Here is a 20825-nt window from a genome sequence, read left to right as displayed (position 1 = left end):
AGCTCCACCCCGCCGCGAGGCCCCACCTGCCGGTACGTCCGATGACATTGTCCCTTTGGTCCCCCTTGTGCGGAACTTGGACGCATGGCTTGCGCTTTCCAATCTGTCGCGATGGCTGGTCTGGATTCACTTCACTGGGCGTCCGCCCAGGTTCAGCGGTGTCCACTTCACCTTGGTGAAGGATGAAAATGCTGCTACCTTGTGCAGATATTGCTACCCTCCTACAGAAGGGCGCGATAGAACCTGTCCCTCCAGCGGAGATGAAGAAGGGGTTTTTCAGCCCCTACCTCATCGTACCGAAAAAAGGCGGTGGGTTGCGGCCAATCTTGGACCTGTGAGTTCTGAACTAGGCTTTACACAGACTCCCATTCAAGATGCTGACGCAAAAACGCATTCTGGCGAGCGTCTGGCGGTAGACCCGAAGGATGCGTACTTCCACGTCTCGATCCTTCCTTGACATAGACCCTTCCTGCAGTTCGCGTTCGAGGGTCAGGCGTATCAGTACAAAGTCCTCCCTTTTGGCCTGTCCCTGTCTCCGCGCATCTTTACGAAGATCGCAGAGGCTGCCCTTGCCCCGTTAAGGGAGGTGGGCATTCGCATTCTCAACTATCTCGACGACTGGCTAATCCTAGCTCACTCTCGAGACATGTTGTGTGCACACAGGGACCTGGTGCTCTCACACCTCAGCCGACTAGGGCTTTGGGTCAACTGGGAAAAGAGCAAGCTCCTCCCGGTTCAGAGCATCCCTTTTCTCGGATTGGAGTTGGACTCAGTCTCCTTGATGGCGCGCCTTACAAACGAGTGCACCCAGTCGGTGCTGGCCTGTTTGAAGGCATTCAAACAGAGAACAGCGGTTCCACTGAAACTTTTTCAGAGGCTCCTGGGGCATATGGCGTCCTCGGCGGTGGCCACCCCGCTCGGGTTAATGCAAATGAGGCTGCTTCAGCACTGGCTCCAGACTCGAGTCCTGAGATGGGCATGGTGCCACGGGACACATCGCGTGGCCATCACGCCAGTCTGTCACCATCTTTTCAGCCCTTGAACCGACCTCTCGTTTCTACGAGCAGGTGTTCCTTTAGAACTGGTCTCCAGGCATGTCGTGGTCACAACAGTCGCCTCCAAAATGGGCTGGGGCGCTGTTTGCAATGGGCACGCAGCCGCCGGCCTCTGGACAGGTCCGCGACTGCATTGGCACATCAACTGCCTCGAGTTGTTGGCAATTCTGCTCGCCCTGCGAAGGTTTCGGCCTTTGATCCAGGGCAAGCACGTGTTAGTTCAGACAGACAACATGACAATGATAGCATATGTCAACCGCCAAGGCGGTCTGCGCTCTCGTTGTATGTCACAACTCGCCGTCTCCTCCTCTGGGGTCAGCAGCACTTCAAGTTGCTGCAAGCCACTCACATCCCGGGTAACCTCAACACTACAGCAGACGTGCTATCACGACAGGTTACCCTCAGGGGAGAGTGGGGACTCCACCCTCAGGTGGTCCAGCTGGTTTGGAGTCAATTTGACAGGCACAGGTGCACCTGTTCACCTCCCAAGACTCCTGCCCACTCTGGTACGCTCTGACCGAGGCCCCCCTCGGCATAGACGTGCTGGCACACAGCTGGCCCCCTGGCATGCGCAAATATGCATTTCCCCCAGTGAGCCTGCTTGCACAGACCCTGTGCAAAGTCAGGGAGGACAAGGAGCAGGTCGTCCTGGTAGCACCCTATTGGCCCACCCAGACGTGGTGCTCGGACCTCACGCTCCTCGTGACAGCTCCCCCCTGGTGAATTCCCCTGAGGAGGACCTTCTTTCTCAGGGACAGGGCACCATCTGGCACCCGCACCCAGACCTCTGGAATCTCCATGTCTGGCCCCTGCGGTGGTAGACACGATCACTCAGGCTAGGGCCCCCTCTATGAGGCGCCTGTATGCCTTTTAAGTGCCGTCTGTTCGCTAAGTGGTGTTCTTCCCATCGGGAAGACCCCAGAGATGCGCAGTCGGATCAGTGCTTTCCTTCCTGCAGGAGAGGCTGGAAGGGAGGCTGTCCCCTTCGACCTTGAAGGTGTACGTTGCCGCACACCACGACGCAGTCGACGGTAAGTCCTTAGGGAAGCATGACTTGATCATCAGGTTCCTAAGAGGTGCCAGGAGGCTGAATCCCTCCAGACCGCGCCTCGTTCCCTCATCGGACCTCTCTGTAGTTCTTCAGGGTCTACAGAGAGCCCCCTTTGAGCCTTTTCAGTCAGCCAAGCTTAAGGCACTCTCCTTGAAGACTGCCCTCCTGACTGCGCTCACTTCCATCAAGAGGGTAGGAGACCTGCAAGCATTCTCTGTCAGCGAAATGTGCCTGGAGTTCGGTCTGGGTTACTCTCACGTGATCCTGAGACCCCGACCAGGCTATGTGCACAAGGTTCCCACCACCCCTTTTAGGGACCAGATGGTGAACCTGCAAGCGCTGCCCCAGGAGCAGGCAGACCCAGCCCTGTAGTCGCTGTGTCCGGTGCGCACTTTAGGCATCTATTTGGATCGCACGCAGAGCTTTAGAATCTCTGAGCAGCTCTTTGTCTGCTTTGGTGCACAGTGGAAAGGAAGCGCTGTCTCAAAGCAGAGGATTGCCCACTGGCTCAATGACACCATAACTATGGCATATGTCGCCTAGGACATGCCGCCCCCGGTAGGGCTACAAGCCCATTCTACCAGGGGTGTAGCGGCTCCCTGGGCCCTGGCCAGGGGTGCCTCTCTAACAGACATTTGCAGAGCAGCGGGCTGGGCAACACCCAACACCTATGCAAGGTTCTACAACCTCCGGGTGGAACCTGTTTCGTCCCAGGTAGTGGCACGCTACACAAGCGGATAAGCCCGGGATAGCTGGCCGGGTGTATCGCTTGCACATAGCGCTTTCCACCTCCCTTGGAGCTGAAGACATGCACCATTAATTCCCAGTAGTGTTCACAAACTTTGTTCCCTGGTTGACTTCCTCCGAGCCCTATGGCAGTCGAGCTTTCGGAGAGACTCGCTGCCGGCCCAGTACACATGCTAATTAAGAGTCCTGTTCTGGGGTAGGTGTTCCGCATGTGGCGGTTCCCTGTAAGGCTAACCCCATACGATATATATCTTCCGCTAATTCGTTTCCCTGTTGGCAAACTGCATCTTCCTTGGGCAGAGCCCCTCTGGTTGGAAAGACCATGTGACATATTTTTCCACTTAAATATCCCCCCCTCTCTTTGGGTGAGGTGTGGTCTCCGCGGTGTCTTCCCCTTGGGAGGGACATCCCCCGACTAGCCCTGGCGGCCCAGTCGAATAATCCCCCTTCTTTTTTAGGGAGTGGAAAAAAAGAAGGGGAAAAGAGGCCACGACTGGGTTAAGCCTGTCTCTATCTTTTGGGTAGTCGACTTGTCCCCAAAAAGGGCCATTCGACACTCATAACTATTTTGGAGGAGGTTACATGTCGACCTGGTGTGCTGGCTATGAGGCACACAGCAGTCTGCCCACCACACACCGCCAGTTCACGTAACACAGTTCAGCCAGTTGTGGCGTTTCATATAGGGACCCCAAGTGTCACTACATCGACACAATGTGTCCCTCCTGCCACAATGCTGAACTACCCGCTGAAATGGCCGGACCTTATATCGGCTCCTCAGCATAAAACCTGAATGAGTGGTTGCATACCAGCTCCTTTTATACCCGTTTGTCCGGGGGAGAGGCATGCAAATACCACTTGCCGATTTTCATTGGCCTTTTATCAAAGACCAGAGGTGTCTCGGGCTCCCAAGAGTGACCCCTAGTGTCACTACACTGACACAACGTCTCGTTCCCTCCATCAGGGAACGGAGGTTACACAAGTAACCATGACATTATTTTTAACTACAATAAAGTAAAAACTATTGAATTACAGTAATGAGAATCTAATGAGAATCTAATGAGAATCACTATTGAGAATAAAGAGAATTAGAAACAAACTCAAAAGTAAAACATTTGGATGCATTACAGTAATTATATTTTAGGCGAAAATTTGCTTAATTGTCCAGGCTTCACTTTCTTTATGCAAAGTACAATTTCTCTTTTTTATTTTCTTTTGACTTTAAGGGATTCACCAAAAAACTATGAAAAATGTCACAGAACAAACTGCAGTTCAACACATTATTCCTTTGTCATTGTGTCAAAACAGTGGGCAAATCTTTTATCTTGCATTAGTGTATATTTTTAGGGATGTGATGACTTTTTGGCCTTCCATGTACCCATAGCGACTGTAGCGCACTGTACGCACCTTCCCATGAACTGTCAGACTGGTCCATGAGGAGGCGCTTGTGATGCCCATGATAATTAAGCAGATATAGACAACACAACGGTGAAGCTGCAGAGAGACGGACAGTGTGTGAATTGCAGAGACATGCAAAGACATGCTCACACATGAGGGGCGATGAATGATGGGCCGTTACCCTTCTGTCATGTGATAATGTGATTAGTGATGGTGCTGATGAGTGCAGTTTAAAGGCTGGATGAGTTTGTGGTCTTGAGTACTAGAGGGTAAACAAACCTTTGAGTACTGTACAAATGGATGGATGAGAGAATGGATGTCCATTTGTCCTGATAGGCAAAGTGGTACTCAACCTGTTCAGGTGACATGGGGCTCTATATTTTTGAGTGCGCTGGGCACAGCGCTAATTCTTAGCACAATTGTCATGCCAGCACAAAGCGCAAGTGACAGTGGGATGGAGTGTTTGCGCTACTGTGGGTGTATGCATGCAAAATGTGGGTGTATTGTATGTTAATGAATTGGCGCTGAGCGCAATTTACTATTTTCCTGAGAAATAGGTCATTGTGCTAAGACGTTTGAGAAGCACGTCTTATCTCAGCGCAAAGTCCAAATTCAGTTCCTGCATTTTCAGTTTGGAGATTCCACTAGCAGATGGTAATGAAGTTAATCTCCAAACGCTGAAAATATAGTGGAATATTAAAGTATGTCCCTGACAATCACTGTCATAGCTGTTTTATGATACAACAATTTTTGAGATTTGTGTTAAACTTTCTAGAGGACATTTATATATAAACTTTCTAAAGGAGGTTTATATTTTTTTCAGTACTAATTATTATTATTATGTATGTATTATTCTATTTATGATCTAATTTGTAATGATATTTTTCCACCTGTTGTCGTAGGGCAATTTTTAAATCACTGCAAAAGAGGCCGGTGGAAAAAGTTGGAGAAGATAAAATGTTTGGGTTTGGTATAATTTTTTTATCACTTAGTTATTTTGATTATATTTTCATTTTGTTTAATGTGTAATTTGAATTTAGAAATATTTTTGGCTTATTTTTCTCTTTCTTTTTTCAGTTTCAATAAATGAATTTAAATTTTTATAATCAAAATCGACCGGTCGAAGTGAATTGTGTGCAAAAATCCCTCGATCCACAGCCTAACCTGGAAGGCAGATATCACTGTTAATACTAGCCATGATTTGTGTGTCAGTAGATGAAAATGATTAATAATACTTACATTCCCTATAATTTAACTAAGCGTACATCCAAATTCTGACAAGAACCATATTTTCCATGCGTGTAAGCAGGGGCAGATTTAGTGATTGGGGGACCCGAGGCAAAGTACAGGGATGGGGCCCTCTTCAATGACATATATTTACGTTTTCTTTTAAAGGTGCTGTAAGATAATTATATAATATATATATTCTATGGAATGGTATGGAGAACATATTCCACTCACTGAAATACAGTAAGTGTCCTAAAATACCTCATTGATCTATGTGACAGCACTAGACTGTGCAAACAGCAAACAAAAATGTGTCCGTGGTTGTGTCTTTCTCCATGGTTGTGCCAAATTTCTAAATAGGAGTGAATAAAAATGTCTAACAAAACATTATATAAAAAAACACAATCTACTATGAACTACAATACCTTTTTCTTTCTCACTCTCCTTCTTTCATAATGCACTTTTCCTCCATTAACTTGACCTTGAATTACAGTAATTATATCCAAATTATTAGACTAAAATTTGACTTTGCATGTTTCCAGAAGGCTTTGATCAACTTTAGCTAGATTTACGCTGCTGAATAAGGCGAAAACAAGTCAACAGTCTGAGAAAAAAGTTTTTTTTATTTATGAATGTCAACACCCAGATCATAATAATCATCAACACTGTGTAGTGGTGACTATAGTGAGTGCTGTGCTCATGGAAGCAGCGGCGGGTGGCAATGCAGGCTGTGCAGCAATCTGATCCGTTTGTAAAGATAGTAACTCTGTTTCCATCCAAGCATTTTTTGCGAAAAAAGTTTTAGCGCATCAAAATAAAGCTGATGGAAATGCAAGTTATCGCTAAAATTTCACAAGTGTCGACATAAGATTTTTCAGTTTGACTCTAGCACATAAACTCTATGTCGATACTTCAATTGTCGCAAAAAAATTGGTTTGGAAACACTTTTTGTAGAGAAAATTGCCATTAACGCAAAAATATAGTGTCACATGACAGAATTTGCCCCAATCATTAGCCTGTGTTAATCATGACGTTGGTATACATCCTTGAAAGCCAATTTATTGTACGTGATTATGGATTGATCTGAACGGCATAGCACAGATCTGATTCTGCAAACATGACACTTCCAGGAGTGCCAACACAAATATCTCGTATCATGCACATCGACAAGTGCACGGAGAACAAAATAAAGGCCACTGTTTGCAATTAATTTAATCACAGTAGACATCCGTTTATTTATTAAAGTTGCTTTACCATACCATTCAAAATAATAGACGGCAGTCATGGAATTAGCCCATAACACACACACACACACAAAAAACATCATTTCTGTGCACAAAGATGTTTTAAATTAAAAATAAATACACAATACTAGGAGAAAAGCTTCAGTGTGCTTTTTTGGAATACTAACATATAGCCCAATTCTATTAAATTATTGTTTAGCTAACTTTTGAAAAAATGCCGGCAAAATTCCCTGTATTAAAATAAATAAATTACCAAATGAAAAAAATATATATTTTTAGACCTGTATATGCCTTTTCTTTACACAAATTTAAATTAGCCTTACCCTGTTCTGTAGATGAAAAAAGTCGGCTGAATGACATTCTCAGAATGTTCTACACTTTTTCAAGACCATAAACTATCAGAACTATTTGTCCAATGCTGAGTTCACTTTCAGAAAACGAGCTTTTGAATATTTTAAAACGTTTAAATATTTTAAATCTAACCCTCTATATCTCGGAGATTCTTCAGAAAATGTAAATTGCATTATGACGCTAAAATTAATTTTAGATGACAATCAAGTTCAGTTGCTCGTTAAAAGTTGTGGGACATAATGCAGTTGTGATGGCGATGCTTTAGATTAGATGACTGTTCAAAATAACCTATTGAATATCAGGAATGTATCATATGTACACCCTGATATTACACCACATCAGTGTTTCTATAACAGCTGTGCACACAGCATATACACATCGATGGATGGTCAATATATTAAGACCGAAAGTTTCCCCCACTACTTGGTGCAGGTTGCCAGCTTGAACAGGACCATGACGATTCGCTTTCGGGTCGGAACCAGTGGCAACCTGCGATAGGCGCAACATCAGGACCAAAATTACAGTCCTATCAGAAGGGCAACAGCTCCCTTTGAATGCAATTCCTCCTCTTCTGACTGCTTTTATTTGTGAAATTATAATGACAGTAAGCTGGTTAATTTCAATGAATTGTCTCAATACTCTCCCCATTTTACCAAAACTTCTGAGGAAAACAATTAGGGACATCTGGGAGGCGAATTAGCGATAAACACACATTTCTGAATGGAAGCGGCTTCAGGGCAGATTTCTTTTGCAATAAACCAAAACGTATGTAACAAAGTGCTTTTTTAGGCATGACGTCATCATGCACACCATTTTTATCGATAAAAGGCCATTTGCATGGAAACGGGCAGAAGACGGCAAACGTTGTTTTTAAAAATTTGTTTTTACGCATTTTCACTTTGTCGATAACAAAATAGAGTGAAAGGTGGATGGAAACTAGGCTAGTGTTATCTTAGGAAGTCTTGATTCCATTTAATTTTTTTCTCTCCACAAATTAAACTCAAACTGAACTAGCAACAGTGTAGCTTAGCTTGTAACTTGCAACAGAGTATACGTTGAAATAACACGAAACTGTCTGAGCAGTTTGGCTCACTTTCACCTTGGAATATTCCATTACAGCCTGATCTGAGGGGGGAGGGGGTTGCTTGCATTGATGGTGCTGAAAATGGTGCGTTGTAACAGTGATATTTAAAATTTCAGCACAAGTAATTTAGTATTAATTATAATTGCAAAAGCATATTATTTGTATTTTTAGTGGGCCCTTGGCTTCTAGGGGCCCTAGGCAGTTGCCTACCTTTGTGCTTAATCTGCACCTGCGTATAAGAATATGCCAGACATTCATCAAAGATGCAGTAAATGCACAAAAGAACTTAAGTCTAGATTTCTATTCTTCTACAGTAATTTTTATACAGTCCATTTACACTACCAACTTCTTATGAATGTGCTGTCTTTGTTTATATCGCTGGTGCTTGAGGAAATGGACTATATAATAGGATGCAGATAGTGCAATTACTGGAGAAGAACATCAGAATTAAACTGCACTTGACTTAGCCCATTTGTGCTTTGCCAGTGCAATTTTGCCAAACCCGCTTGCGCCTAGACTTAGTGCATGCTTGCTAGAAAATACCAAAACTTCGTGGCCATGTCCATTGACTTTGCACATATGAATTATCGGTTTACATCACAGCCCGGAAAAAAATATATTAAAAAATCAACTTAATTTGCAACCAACCAACGAACTTTGTTTTGACAAGATTTGCTAATTATGATGGGGGTGGGTTGGCCATGTCCCCACCACTTTTTTTAAATAGCTTGTGTCATGGATGTGTCTATTGCAGAGAAAACATATCCAGTTCTTGAGCAGAAGTTATCATTTTGTTCATGTGTGTTATAGTGAGTGGTGATCTGGAATTTATCACGACTGGTCATTGGGGCTGCTATCAGCATACCTGCCAACATTGGATTGTGAAAAATAGGCCGATTTTTGGTGGTGCGAGTAACGGCAGCTGGTGGAGTTTTTGGTGCCCCCCTAGCCGGTGGAGTTTTTGGTGCCCCCGTAGGGAGTAGGTGAACCAAGCAGACCGCACAATATACATATAGGGAGCGACAGTACCGGTCAGTAATACTACATTGAAGATGAATAAGACCAAGAAATTGACCCTGTATTCAGATGGTCCCTTACCACATCCTTCACAGTTTTAGCAATAAATGCTTTTTGAGTTATTAATAATAAAAATTGTATATCCTTTCTTATATGCTGAGAACTTTTCTGACCCATGACTTATATAAAAGTTTTTTTTTTTCGTTTTTTCCTTCACCTGTACTTCTTGACTTTATGACTCAGTGATTGAATTTGCACATTGTTGGATATGTGTTACTTTGTACAACTTATTGAACATTTATATTGAAAAAATTGTTTTTATACAAAATTCCATAGTTTCAGCACAATATGTGGACTTTTCAGATGAGCCCTTACCCACCGTATAAAATTTTTCCAACTTATATAATTGTTAAATTAATGATTTGGAACGATTTCACCGTGATGCTATCTGACCAGCTTACGGGACAAATCGTGTCCCGTATTGATTCGATACAGGATGCATCATTTCATATTTAAATAAGGGACAATCCCGTGTGAGTGAAGTGTGGATGCAGAAAATCATGAGTTTATTGGGAGAAATTGTAAATCGGGAGTACAGCGGGAGGAGGGGTGGAAAATCAGGAGAAACCAGGTAAAATCAGGAGTGTTGGCAGGTATAGCTATCAGTGGCATTGAAAGATGCACATTCAACTCGTTCCTCCCACTTGCCACCCGTTCCAATGAAATCCCAAAACAAAAAAGCTAACAAATGTGTCCCTGCTCGTGATACATTCACAGAAATGCAGATGCAATCTTGGTTTATTAAAATAAAATTTATATTTAATAAGACTTAAACCTGAAACCCATGTGATCTCAAAAGGTTACCACTAGACCAATCAATCATGCATTTTGCTCCTTGCTGATTCATGTATTTATCCACTGACTTACAATACCAGGATCGACAGTGGCAGATATGGGGAAATTACTGAATTACATATGTCAAATATTTATACAATTATACACTAAGTGCCAATAGCCCATCTTGTTGGCAAAGGCTATTTATACTACTATACTATTTACACACCATTGCTGAGACCAAGCTCAAGTCAGCCATGACAAATTTCTTAGGGGTCAACTGCTGGTCAAATGAAGGTGGGCATATTTGAATTTTTCGCAATGGGGCGGAGACGTTGAACTGGTTAACGGGTTAGACGTTTAGTGGGTTAAGAGAACAGGGGCCGGTTGCACCAGCTGTGCGTAAGTTCAAACTAAGCCTAGTTGTGGCGTAAATGAGCACTTAGTCACAATGTATGCACTAATAAATATTTGAGCATTGCACCATTAAACTTAGGTAGAACGTAATCCTACATATAAACTAAATATTTACGGAAGCCTCCGACCAGGAGTAACGGATGGAATGAAAAAGCAGACTCATTTAATGACATTAGTGAGCTCATGTTTTGCATGATGGGCATCAATCATTTTCACATACATTATGATGTTGATATTTACGAGAGAGAGAGAGAGAGAGAGAGAGAGAGAGAAAAAACATACTTTTAAGCGGCTCTTCAGCATGAAACCGATCTAATGGTGCAGTTTTCAGGGTGTGTCACCCGGTGTCAAGTTTCAACACATTCCAAATATATATATAGGATATTAAAATGAATAAATGTCTGTTTTTCCAGCCTGTTGTATTAGTATTTATTTATCACCCCTTATTTATTTTAGATACAGTTCCTATAATATTGTTATTTACACAGGGCAAATATACTTTTTATCAAATCTACTTTTATTATGTATTGTATTTTAATGGGGATTTAACTTATTACAGCTGACAGTTACGTGAGCAAACAAGGTTTGAACATCAACTGTAACAAGATCAAACTGAAATTCACGGCTGTTTAACACTTCTTTGTACAAATGTCAAGGCTGTTTATTGGATCAATACAGGTAAACGTCATATTATGTGACTACACATTACTTTATGGAGAGTTTATGACCTACTAGTTAAGTCTTGCCTTAAGAACAGGTGGTGCAACCAAATTAAGCACTGACTTAGTTACAAACTAACCAGTAGTTACTAAGCCCTTAGTGTGAACTTTACGTCCTAACTTACGTAAGAACTTATGCACAGCTGGTGCAACCCTACCCAGGAGAACAGGGTGACTACTTGCACTCCAGTAGTCTGGTGGAAACACGAGTTTATAACAAATTGCGCCCTCACATGTCGCTGTAGTAGCTCAGAGTATTACGACGATGTGAGGATACATTGTCAAGCAGGCGATCCGGTTCGAATCCCACATTGCGTCATACTTTTTCCCATGTCTCCACTCTTAATATTTCCTATAATACTACTTATGATAATAAATAAAAGTGATCCTCACAGTGATTTGGTCACAGTGAAGGTCAGGGAGTTGAGAGAAGTGTTTGATCTGGGTAAAATTACCTATGGTTTTACGTTAGTAATTTTGTAGTAACCATGTTTTTTTGGCAGAAGCTATTTTGATGTTTTGATGCAATTAAAGTAACACGGTGTTACTAATATGTTGTTAATATAGTAACCATGTTTAATTTTGTGGTTACTATGATTTTACTACAAAATACCATGATGATCCTATGCTTACTATAGTAAAACCATGGTGAATTTTTGTAAGGTATGGTTAGGTTTAGGGGTAGGGGCTGGTGTAGGGTGTCTGTGCGACTAAACACAATAAAAACACTATTTGCACTTAGTGCAAAAAAGATGCTTTTTGCTGCTTTTTACACTTAGTATAAACAGCATCTGTCGCTATTAGCACTTGGTGCAAATAGACTCTGCCATATTTAGTTGAGCTCTTGAATTGTCTAGAAATAAAAAGAATAATAAAAAAAAAAAAAAAATGAAATTGTCAACGAAATTCTCATAAGTCATAAAAATAGTATGATATGGCGAAATCATAAGAATCGTATGAGTTGGCTCACCCAAAAATGTACGATTTTTACTCTCACTGAGAAAAATAAACAAACCATCAAACAATGATATTACAATTTGTACAACTCCAACCTAAACCCCAAACCTAAACCTAAAACCTAACCATAAAGTGTAACCCCTTAGCCAAACCCTCAACCTTACCATGATTTTAATAGGAAAATAACTTTGGGGTTTGGAACGAGACGAGGGAAGCATTTTACAGGTTATTGACAAACATCTGTTATTTTTTTGTATTGCATAAATAAATATGGAATGAGCCAAATTTCCTTGCATAAAATAAAGTGTTGGATAGGAGTCTAGCTAAAATGTGATGTCTGTATTGTATCGATTTGAAATTATGTTTGTTGTTTGTTTGGTCTCTATGGGGATTTAAGTTGTACCTTTTCATACGAGCTGTGCAAATGAGCGTTGCCGCATATGTTTGCCAGAAGTTTGCAGCTGTTCACCGGTAGTGGTAAACTTGCAGCAAACATTTGGCAACAGTAAAGAGTTTGTCGCAAAGCTGATCTGCATGTGAAAATAATCAGTAGCGAGCTTGCAGCAAATTTGCCAGAATTCTTGATTTTTGTAAGGGTTGTGATGTCAAAACACCCATGGATTTGTTATTATTATGGATGAGAAAAACTGTACTTTGAAGATGAGTATATCTACTAAAAGTTGATTTTGTCAAGTTTTAGAAGTGCACTAGCATTTAGCCTCACTTACACAAAAATCTAGAGTTGCTGCAAACTTGCTGCAAATTCACCACTCGTTATTTTCAAATGTAAATTAGCTTGTTATTCTCCGCAAATGTTTACCAGAAGTTTGCAGTTCTTTACCGGAAGTGATGAACCTGCAGCAAACCTTTGGCAACAATGAAGAGTTTGCCACAAAGCTCATTTGCATGTAAAAATTAATGAGTGGCAAATTTGTGGCAAGTTTGCAGCAAGTTTGTGGCAACTCTAGATTTTTTTTTTGTTTTTGTTTTTTGTAAGGGTTGAAAGCTAACAGACAAGAAATGTAGCCTAAGCTAGCTAGCTAACTAGTTGTCCTAGCGACTGTCAACTGTGCGACACTTGGTTGGTGATTATCAGGCAAGGGGCACATCATAACAATAATGATAAAATGACACCTAATAAAGTCTTAATGAAAAAAAAAAAACTTGAAGAACAATTTTCAGAAAAAAAAACTTTGAGCTGCAGCATCTAAATCATTAAAGAGCACATGTGACGGTCCAAAGTATAGACAGTACCAAAGTTATAGAATAAACAAGCAACAAGGAGACACTTAGACAGCTAAGAAATAACAATTTACTTGTTGGCTAAATGTAAAATTTGTAAACTACTATGCGTTTCGTTTTCGACAGCTGTTTTGAATTATCTGACGAGACACTGTGTTGAGCTGCAGGGAATTATGGAGGATTTTGAGTCCCAATCTGATGCAGTCTGAGTATTAATCTGTTAACATGAAAATCCCACTTGCAAGACCAACTTTAATCAGCAGAGAAACGCAAGAGTAGACAGATATGAGCGCCAAAAAGAAGGACACGAGCGCGACATCAACAATAAGAGGACTTTAAAGGGTTAGTTCACCCAAAATGAAAATTCTCTCATCATTTACTCACCCTCATGATATCCCAGGTGTGTATGACTTTCTTTCTTCAGCAGAATACATTTGAAGAAAAATATAAAAATATCTTAGCTCAGTAGTTCCTTAAAATGCAAATGAATGGAGATTTCTCTTTTGAAGCTTCAAACATCAAAGACAGTCAGCATAAACATCATCCATACCACACCAGCTGTTAAATTAATGTCTTCTAAAGTGACACGATCACTTTTGGTGTGAAAAAGATAAATATTTAAGTACTTTTTTAAACTCAAAATCATGCTTCCGGTTGGCAGCAGTATGTGCGTGTGACGTAATTGCATTGGCATTTGAAACACGCGAGAACTGACACACGTGTGTCACAGCTGAAAGAGCAGCGCTGTTTACAAGTGAAAAGGAGGAACGCTGTACAGTAGCTTGGTTGGTTTTGGTTTAGATCTGTTATTATCTGTTTATTTACTCACAATGGTGCATTTGTGTGCTTATCCTGGATGTTTCAACCGAGTGGAGAACGTGAGATTACCTCAGTATCCATGGCAACACGAACACGTCATACGAGAGACCGCTTGGTCTCCACCCTCTTCTGCGTTGGATTATAGTTAAAAAAAGTGCTTAAATATTTATATTTTTTGCACCAAAAGCGATCGTATCACTTTAGAAGACTTTCATTTAACAGCTGGAGTCGTATTGATGACATTTATGCTGACTGTCTGTGATTTTTGGAGATTCAAAAGAGAAATCTCCATTCACTTGCATTTTCAGGACCTATTGAGCTGAGATGTTTTCTATTTTTCTTCAAATGTGTTCTGGTGAAGAAAGAAAGTCAAACACACCTGTGATATCATGAGGGTGAGTAAATGATTAGAGAATTTTCATTTTTGGGTGAACTATCCCTTTAAGAGAGATTAGGAGCTAAAGCCCATATTCAGTTAAAAAGTTTAAAGGGACACTGCAAGACATTGTAAATACAGCTGGCATGATACATCACTCTCCAAAATATTATTTCAGCAATGTTCAACAAACTGAGACTCATAAAGGAAAATCACAAATGAGATCTTTTTAATATCTCAATTGTTTTAGAATAAATGGAGGGCAAATGGAGACTTCTGCTTAAGCCTGGGATTTTTGCATACATGTGATTTCAATTTTTATGTTTCAGTTCTAAACTGCCTCATTTGCACACAAAAGCATGATATAGTGTACTATATAGTGTACATATTTATATTTCAATCTCTTTAATAACTCTTACTGGACATAAAGTTCTATAGTGTGATTATTGGCGGAGATGATTTATATGATTATATGTGATATACAGAGACACTGCAGAATGAGAACAGACTGCGTCTGATGTGTGAAGAGGTTTGTTTTAGGTTGGACTGCTGTCTTACCCATCTTAGACTTGCCGTCCTCGTACTTAGTCCGCTGTAGTACGTGATGCACTATTCTGCTCCTGGTTGAGTTTGAGAAAAACGTCTCTCTGTTGTTGATGGTAAAACTACAAGAGAATAAAGTACATAACATAGATTTATTATACTAGATATAGTAAAATACATTACATCAGTAGTCTGATCATCAGGAATCAGAGCTTTAGGATGTCAGTGTAAATGTTAAATTATATCTGGACTCCCATACATAAAAGGTCAGAGGGCAGCAGCGCTGGTCATAAAGCAGATTGTGTGGTTTAAAACATGCATCTGTCTCTGTCGTTCATCCTGTGTGAATTTTATGAAACCTGTCAAGAACAGGTACAGCTCAAATTTCATCACAAAATCAAAAGAAAGAAATATGAAATTATGGGACCATTAAGATTTTTTGACTTAATAACAATTAAGCACATATTTCCCTCAAATTCTCTTTACAGAAATGTTGAAAATGTAAATAAATAAATAACTGTCATTAACGTAAGGCAAGAAAATACATTTTTTTCAATTCTAAAGTATTTATACATCACAGTGGTATTTTTGGTAATGCCTTTAATTTATGCTGATTTTAATTATTAAATAAAATCAAATCTTTGTATTACAGTAGGGAGAATCTAATCACAATCACTTTTGAGAATACAAAGAATTACAAACAAATTTAATAATAAAAGATTTGGACATATTACAGTAAGGATTTGCCTACTTGTAATAAAAAAATATATAAGATTCTAATTTCTTATTTGATTCCTGTAATTTTGGGGTGAAATATACTGTATTGTTCCGATAAGTTTTGTGAGATTCATCCTATTAATTTGTCATCTTTGCATATTTTGCATATCATTTGTGGTGCTTGCTTTAGCTTATTGAGGAGAGAGGTATGCTATGAGTATGATTTTCACCTGTCGGAAAATGTAAATATCTAGTAATGATCTATTATGTGTTTGTTTCAGGTTGTGATGAATTGGGTAAACTCTTGCCTTTTTTCTACATTTCTATCAAAGATTATGACTAAACATACAAAATGTCTGGCTAACCTTATATAACCTTACTATATAACAGCACCACTTCTACTGAAACCCCAGGACACAGTTCTTTATGAATGAAGCAATGTATTAACTGTGATGTCTGAACTGTACTCATGCATTCACAAACAGTCATCAGGGTCAAGTACACAGTTTGCCAATGCCTCCATCATAAAATCTGCCAGAAAGGGTTAGCTGAGGCTGAACACTGTTAACACTGTACGTCCCATGAGCTGAATTGAGCAAAGCAGGACTGAAATCCATACGAGGCCATGACTATTTAATTATAGTATCATATTCAGAGCAAGCAAATTACTGCTGTGCAATGACAAGTGTTGTTATGTATATGCAATACACATAATATTATTTAAGATAAAGTGATTTTAAGACGTGTACAATAAAAAAATCTAAAATAAGTAATTACTGTACTTAATTAATATAGATTTTTGGAATATTACTACTTTCCTTTAGTATAAATGTTCATCTGAACTTCACTACAATTTGAAAAGGAAACACAATTTTACTATACAACTTTTACAAAATCCATAAACATTCTAGGCTGAATGATTCTGAATTAAAATCATGAGTTATCGGTCAGAAACGGACGAAATGCATACTCACTGTAATTTAAAATTATTCTAAATAAAGTACCCAATTACAATAATTGGCTCCTGTAACAACATATAGGGCTCTATTTTCTTGCATTTGCTAGGGAGGGAGTGTTTGCGCTATCTGTGAGTGTATGTGTGTAAACTGTGGGTGTATTGTATGGTAATGCAGGGCTTAAAGCGCAATTTGCTATTTTCCTGAGAATTAGGTCATTGCCCTAAGACATCTGAGAAGCAGGTCTGTTTTCAGTGCTGTCATAGAAATAGTATGCCTGACATTCAACAAGGATGCAGTTAATGCACAAATGAGGTAAATCCATATTTCTATTCTTCTAATTAATTAAATACTGTCCAGTAACATTGCTTGTCTGCTTGATAGGGAATGGACTATATAATAGGACGCAGACGGTGCAATAACTGGAGGAGAACCTCAGAATAAAATTGCACTTGACCCGGCCCATTAGCGCTTTGCACACGAAATTTCGGCAAACTCACTTGTGCCTAGACTTAGCGCATGCTTGCACGAAAATACCAAAACTTCATGGCCGAGTCCATTGACTTTACTCTTATGATTTAAAGCAGGGGTTGGGGACGTCAGGCCTCAGGGCTGTATAAGACCCACAAGACTATTTTACCTGGCTCACGATGCCATTAGAGAAATAAGTTGAAAAGCAAAAAAATGCCCTTGATTCAATTAACTGTAAAAAAATTAAATTAAAACAATGATTAAAAATAATTTGATAACAACGCAAAACATCGCTTGCAAAAATCGGGAGTCCATTGCAAATTTGCCGCAAACTTGCCGCAAATTCGCCACTGAGCATTTTCACATGCGAATGAGCTTTGCGTCAAATTGTCCATTGTTGCCAAAGTTTCGCTGCAGGTTCACCACTAGCGGTGAAGAGCTGCAAACTTCTGGCAAACATTTGTGGCAAATCCAAGCTCCTTTGCATGTAAAAATAATGAGTGCAAGTTTGTGGCTAGTTTGCTAGAACCCTAGATTTTTTGTAAGGGATTGTATAATAGACAGAACTTTCAGTGCTTTTCTTGGTATGTGAGCACGTAACAGAACGCATACACTAATTGTAACCCACAATCAGAAACTGCAAGCAAATGTATGGCCCCCGAATAATTTCGTAAATACTCGAATGGCCCTTAATGGGAAAAAGGTTCCCCACCCCTGACCTAAAGCATAGCGCTGCACTTAGCGCCAGCACTTTTAAAATAGGGTTCATTGTGTAATAACACCACATAATGTGTTATTACAGGTACTTTATACATTTGGTAATGACAAGGTAAAAGAAGGGGAAGTACTGGTGCATCCTGGCCCGGCTGAAGGGAGCTGTGTAGCAGTCGGTATCCTCCAGATCTGGTAATGCCCCTTTATCAAGTTTCATCGGGTTCCTGGGCAGCCAACTCTTCAACTGACGACGTTTCAGCTGAAATAGACTGCAGAGATACATCCATATTAGCATTTGTGAAAACTGAGGCATTATCTCCATCAAGCATGCTACAAAATGACACAGCAGAGTTATTATTGGCTGTTTATCCTTCACACACTCATGGTGTCTTCTAGGATTGAATTCCATTTTGAGGCAAATTAAATCAAGCCTGATTAACTCAAAGGTGATTTAGTCCCCAGAGACACACAAAAAATATCCACACTAATTGCTGTTATAAAATCTTAATTCCCTACCATTCAGCAGACTGAGTCATAAATATAGTGTATGATGTACAAAACAAAGCAACTGAATGAGATGGAAATGCATATAAAATGTGAATAAAATAATTAAACTCTAGCTAAATATGTGGAAACAGTAATAACTTTGTGATGTCTTACCTGCCCATAGTCTTTTTCTTCCAGTCTGTAAAGTAACACTTTTTCCTATAACAATATATATATCATATCATGGTTTAGTATATGATATTACATTTAATATGCAAAATATCGTACAGTACAGTATAGGAAGTGTTGGGAGGGTTACTTTTGAAATGTATTCCACTACAGATTACAGAATACATGCTGTAAAATGTCATTTGTAACGTATTCCGTTAGATTACTCAAGGTCAGTAACATATTCTAAATACTTTGGATTACTTCTTCATCACTGGTAGATTTTTTCACTTGTTTTGACTATAAGAACTCTGTTAGTACAGTAAGACAAAATACACATGTTAAAAATACATTCTCTGAAAAACCTAAATATCTTATGCATTGTTGTTTCTAAAACAAGATAAATCAAACTGATCTTGTTTTAAGGATTTTTAGATATCTTTACAGGAAAACAATAAGAAAATTATTATCAAGAATATGATTTTTGCTCTAATATCAAAGCTCTTACTAGAAAAAAAGAAATTATGATCCAACGTGAATTTTCTTGATAAAAAATATGATCGTGTCTGGTAACATGTGCATGTAAAATGGCTAGAAATAGCATTTTATCTTAGCATAAAGCTGACACTTTACACAAGGTTTATTTCTATTTCTTCTGCCCCAAACTTACTTCTCTGTCTGCTCGTATGAATGTAACACATCATAAGAAAGTGTTTCACCGCTGTTCAAATGCACTTTGTATCGCATCATTTATATGTATAAATGTTTTCCATCTGAAAGGACTAAATATTAAATGAAACAAATGACAATAAAATGCAAAGTAATCTCTTCAGTAATCAAAATACTTTTTGAATGTAACTGTATTGTAATTACCAATGATTAAATTGTAACTGTAGTGGAATACAGTTACTTATATTTTGTATTTTAAATACGTAATCCTGTTACATGTATTTCGTTACTCCCCAACACTGAGTATAGGATAGGACAGTGTAGTATAATATATCTAGTACTCATACACTGCAGTATAGTATAGTAGAGTATAGCATAGTATATTATAGTATAATACATTCTACAGTATATAATATAATACAAATATATATATATATATATATATATATATATATATATATATATATATATATATATATATATATATATATATATATATATATATATATATATTAGGGCTTAGAAATGTAATTTAATCTCATTAATAATTTTTGTTTAACGTGTTAAATATACAGTATTTATACAAATATTACGGTAACACTTTATTTTAGGGATCAGAAATTAGATACTAATTATTTACTAATAATTGGACTTGCAAGGGGATTTTGTTAGGTAATTATAAGGTATTTATTAGTCCTTTGTTCGTTAATTTCTTACCATTGCCTAATAGCCTTTTTATATATGTTTAGATATGTTTTACCATAACTATTAACTTATTAGGTAAAAGCAAAATGTACTAATAGCTAGTAAGGTGCAGAATACATCCTTTATAGGTTCTCATTACACTATGTGAATGTGCAACTTATAAGTATAAAATAAATATAGAAGCCAGAGACTTTTGTTGCTTAGTGTAAATAGCAACAAAAAGCATCCTCTTTGCACTAAGGGCAAATAGTGTTAAATGCTATTTTCACATCTGATTAAATATTACCTTACAGTATAGGGGCGTCAATGCAGCATGTTTATTGTGTTTATTTAGAGTCCCACAAACACCCTACACCAACCTCTACCCCTAAACCTAACCCTAACCTTCCCTGCTTTGTTGAAATATAATATTCTACATGTATTTCATACTAATAAGCCACACATTCACACAGAGTACTGAGAACCTATAAAAGATGTGTTTTGCATCATACTAGCTACTGATATGTTTTGTTTATAGCTTAGCAATTCATTGTTATGACAAAAGCAAATATAAAGGGGCTATAAAGCAAGAATAAGAAATCAGCCAATAAAGGCCTGATAAATACTTTATAATGCCAAACAAGTCCATAACTAGTCATTTACAACTGTAATTATTAGTCATGAATTACTGTCTCATTTCTGATCCCTAAACTAAAGTGTTACCAATATGAATGCACAGTACAGTATAGTTTAGTTTAGTATAATGTAATGAAGTATAGCATGATATATTATTGTACAAGGAAGTGTAGTATAGTGTAGTGTAATGAAGTATAGTATAGTATAGTATAGTATAGTATAGTATAGTATAGTATATCATGGAAA

General features: G+C 39.0%; 1 protein-coding gene across 2 annotated transcripts in view; it reads right to left on the bottom strand.

The window, feature by feature from the left end:
• The window catches only part of LOC127437228 (anoctamin-3-like), a 181882-nt gene that overhangs the window by 116534 nt on the left and 44523 nt on the right, over positions 1–20825 (bottom strand). The window contains exons 6-9 of one of the 2 annotated variants that reach the window (XM_051692036.1): positions 18597–18641; positions 18071–18205; positions 15094–15200; positions 4258–4344 (exon numbers count right to left, since the gene is read on the bottom strand). In XM_051692036.1, coding sequence (XP_051547996.1) covers positions 4258–4344; positions 15094–15200; positions 18071–18205; positions 18597–18641 — 374 coding nt within the window. The remainder of the gene's footprint in view (positions 1–4257; positions 4345–15093; positions 15201–18070; positions 18206–18596; positions 18642–20825) is intronic. The other variant, XM_051692037.1, reaches the window with a different exon arrangement.

The sequence above is a fragment of the Myxocyprinus asiaticus genome, chromosome 48, assembly GCF_019703515.2.
Source record: "Myxocyprinus asiaticus isolate MX2 ecotype Aquarium Trade chromosome 48, UBuf_Myxa_2, whole genome shotgun sequence".
NCBI classification, from domain to species: domain Eukaryota; kingdom Metazoa; phylum Chordata; class Actinopteri; order Cypriniformes; family Catostomidae; genus Myxocyprinus; species Myxocyprinus asiaticus.
Note: the sequence above shows the minus strand (reverse complement) of the source record. Positions and strands in the feature narration are given on the sequence as shown.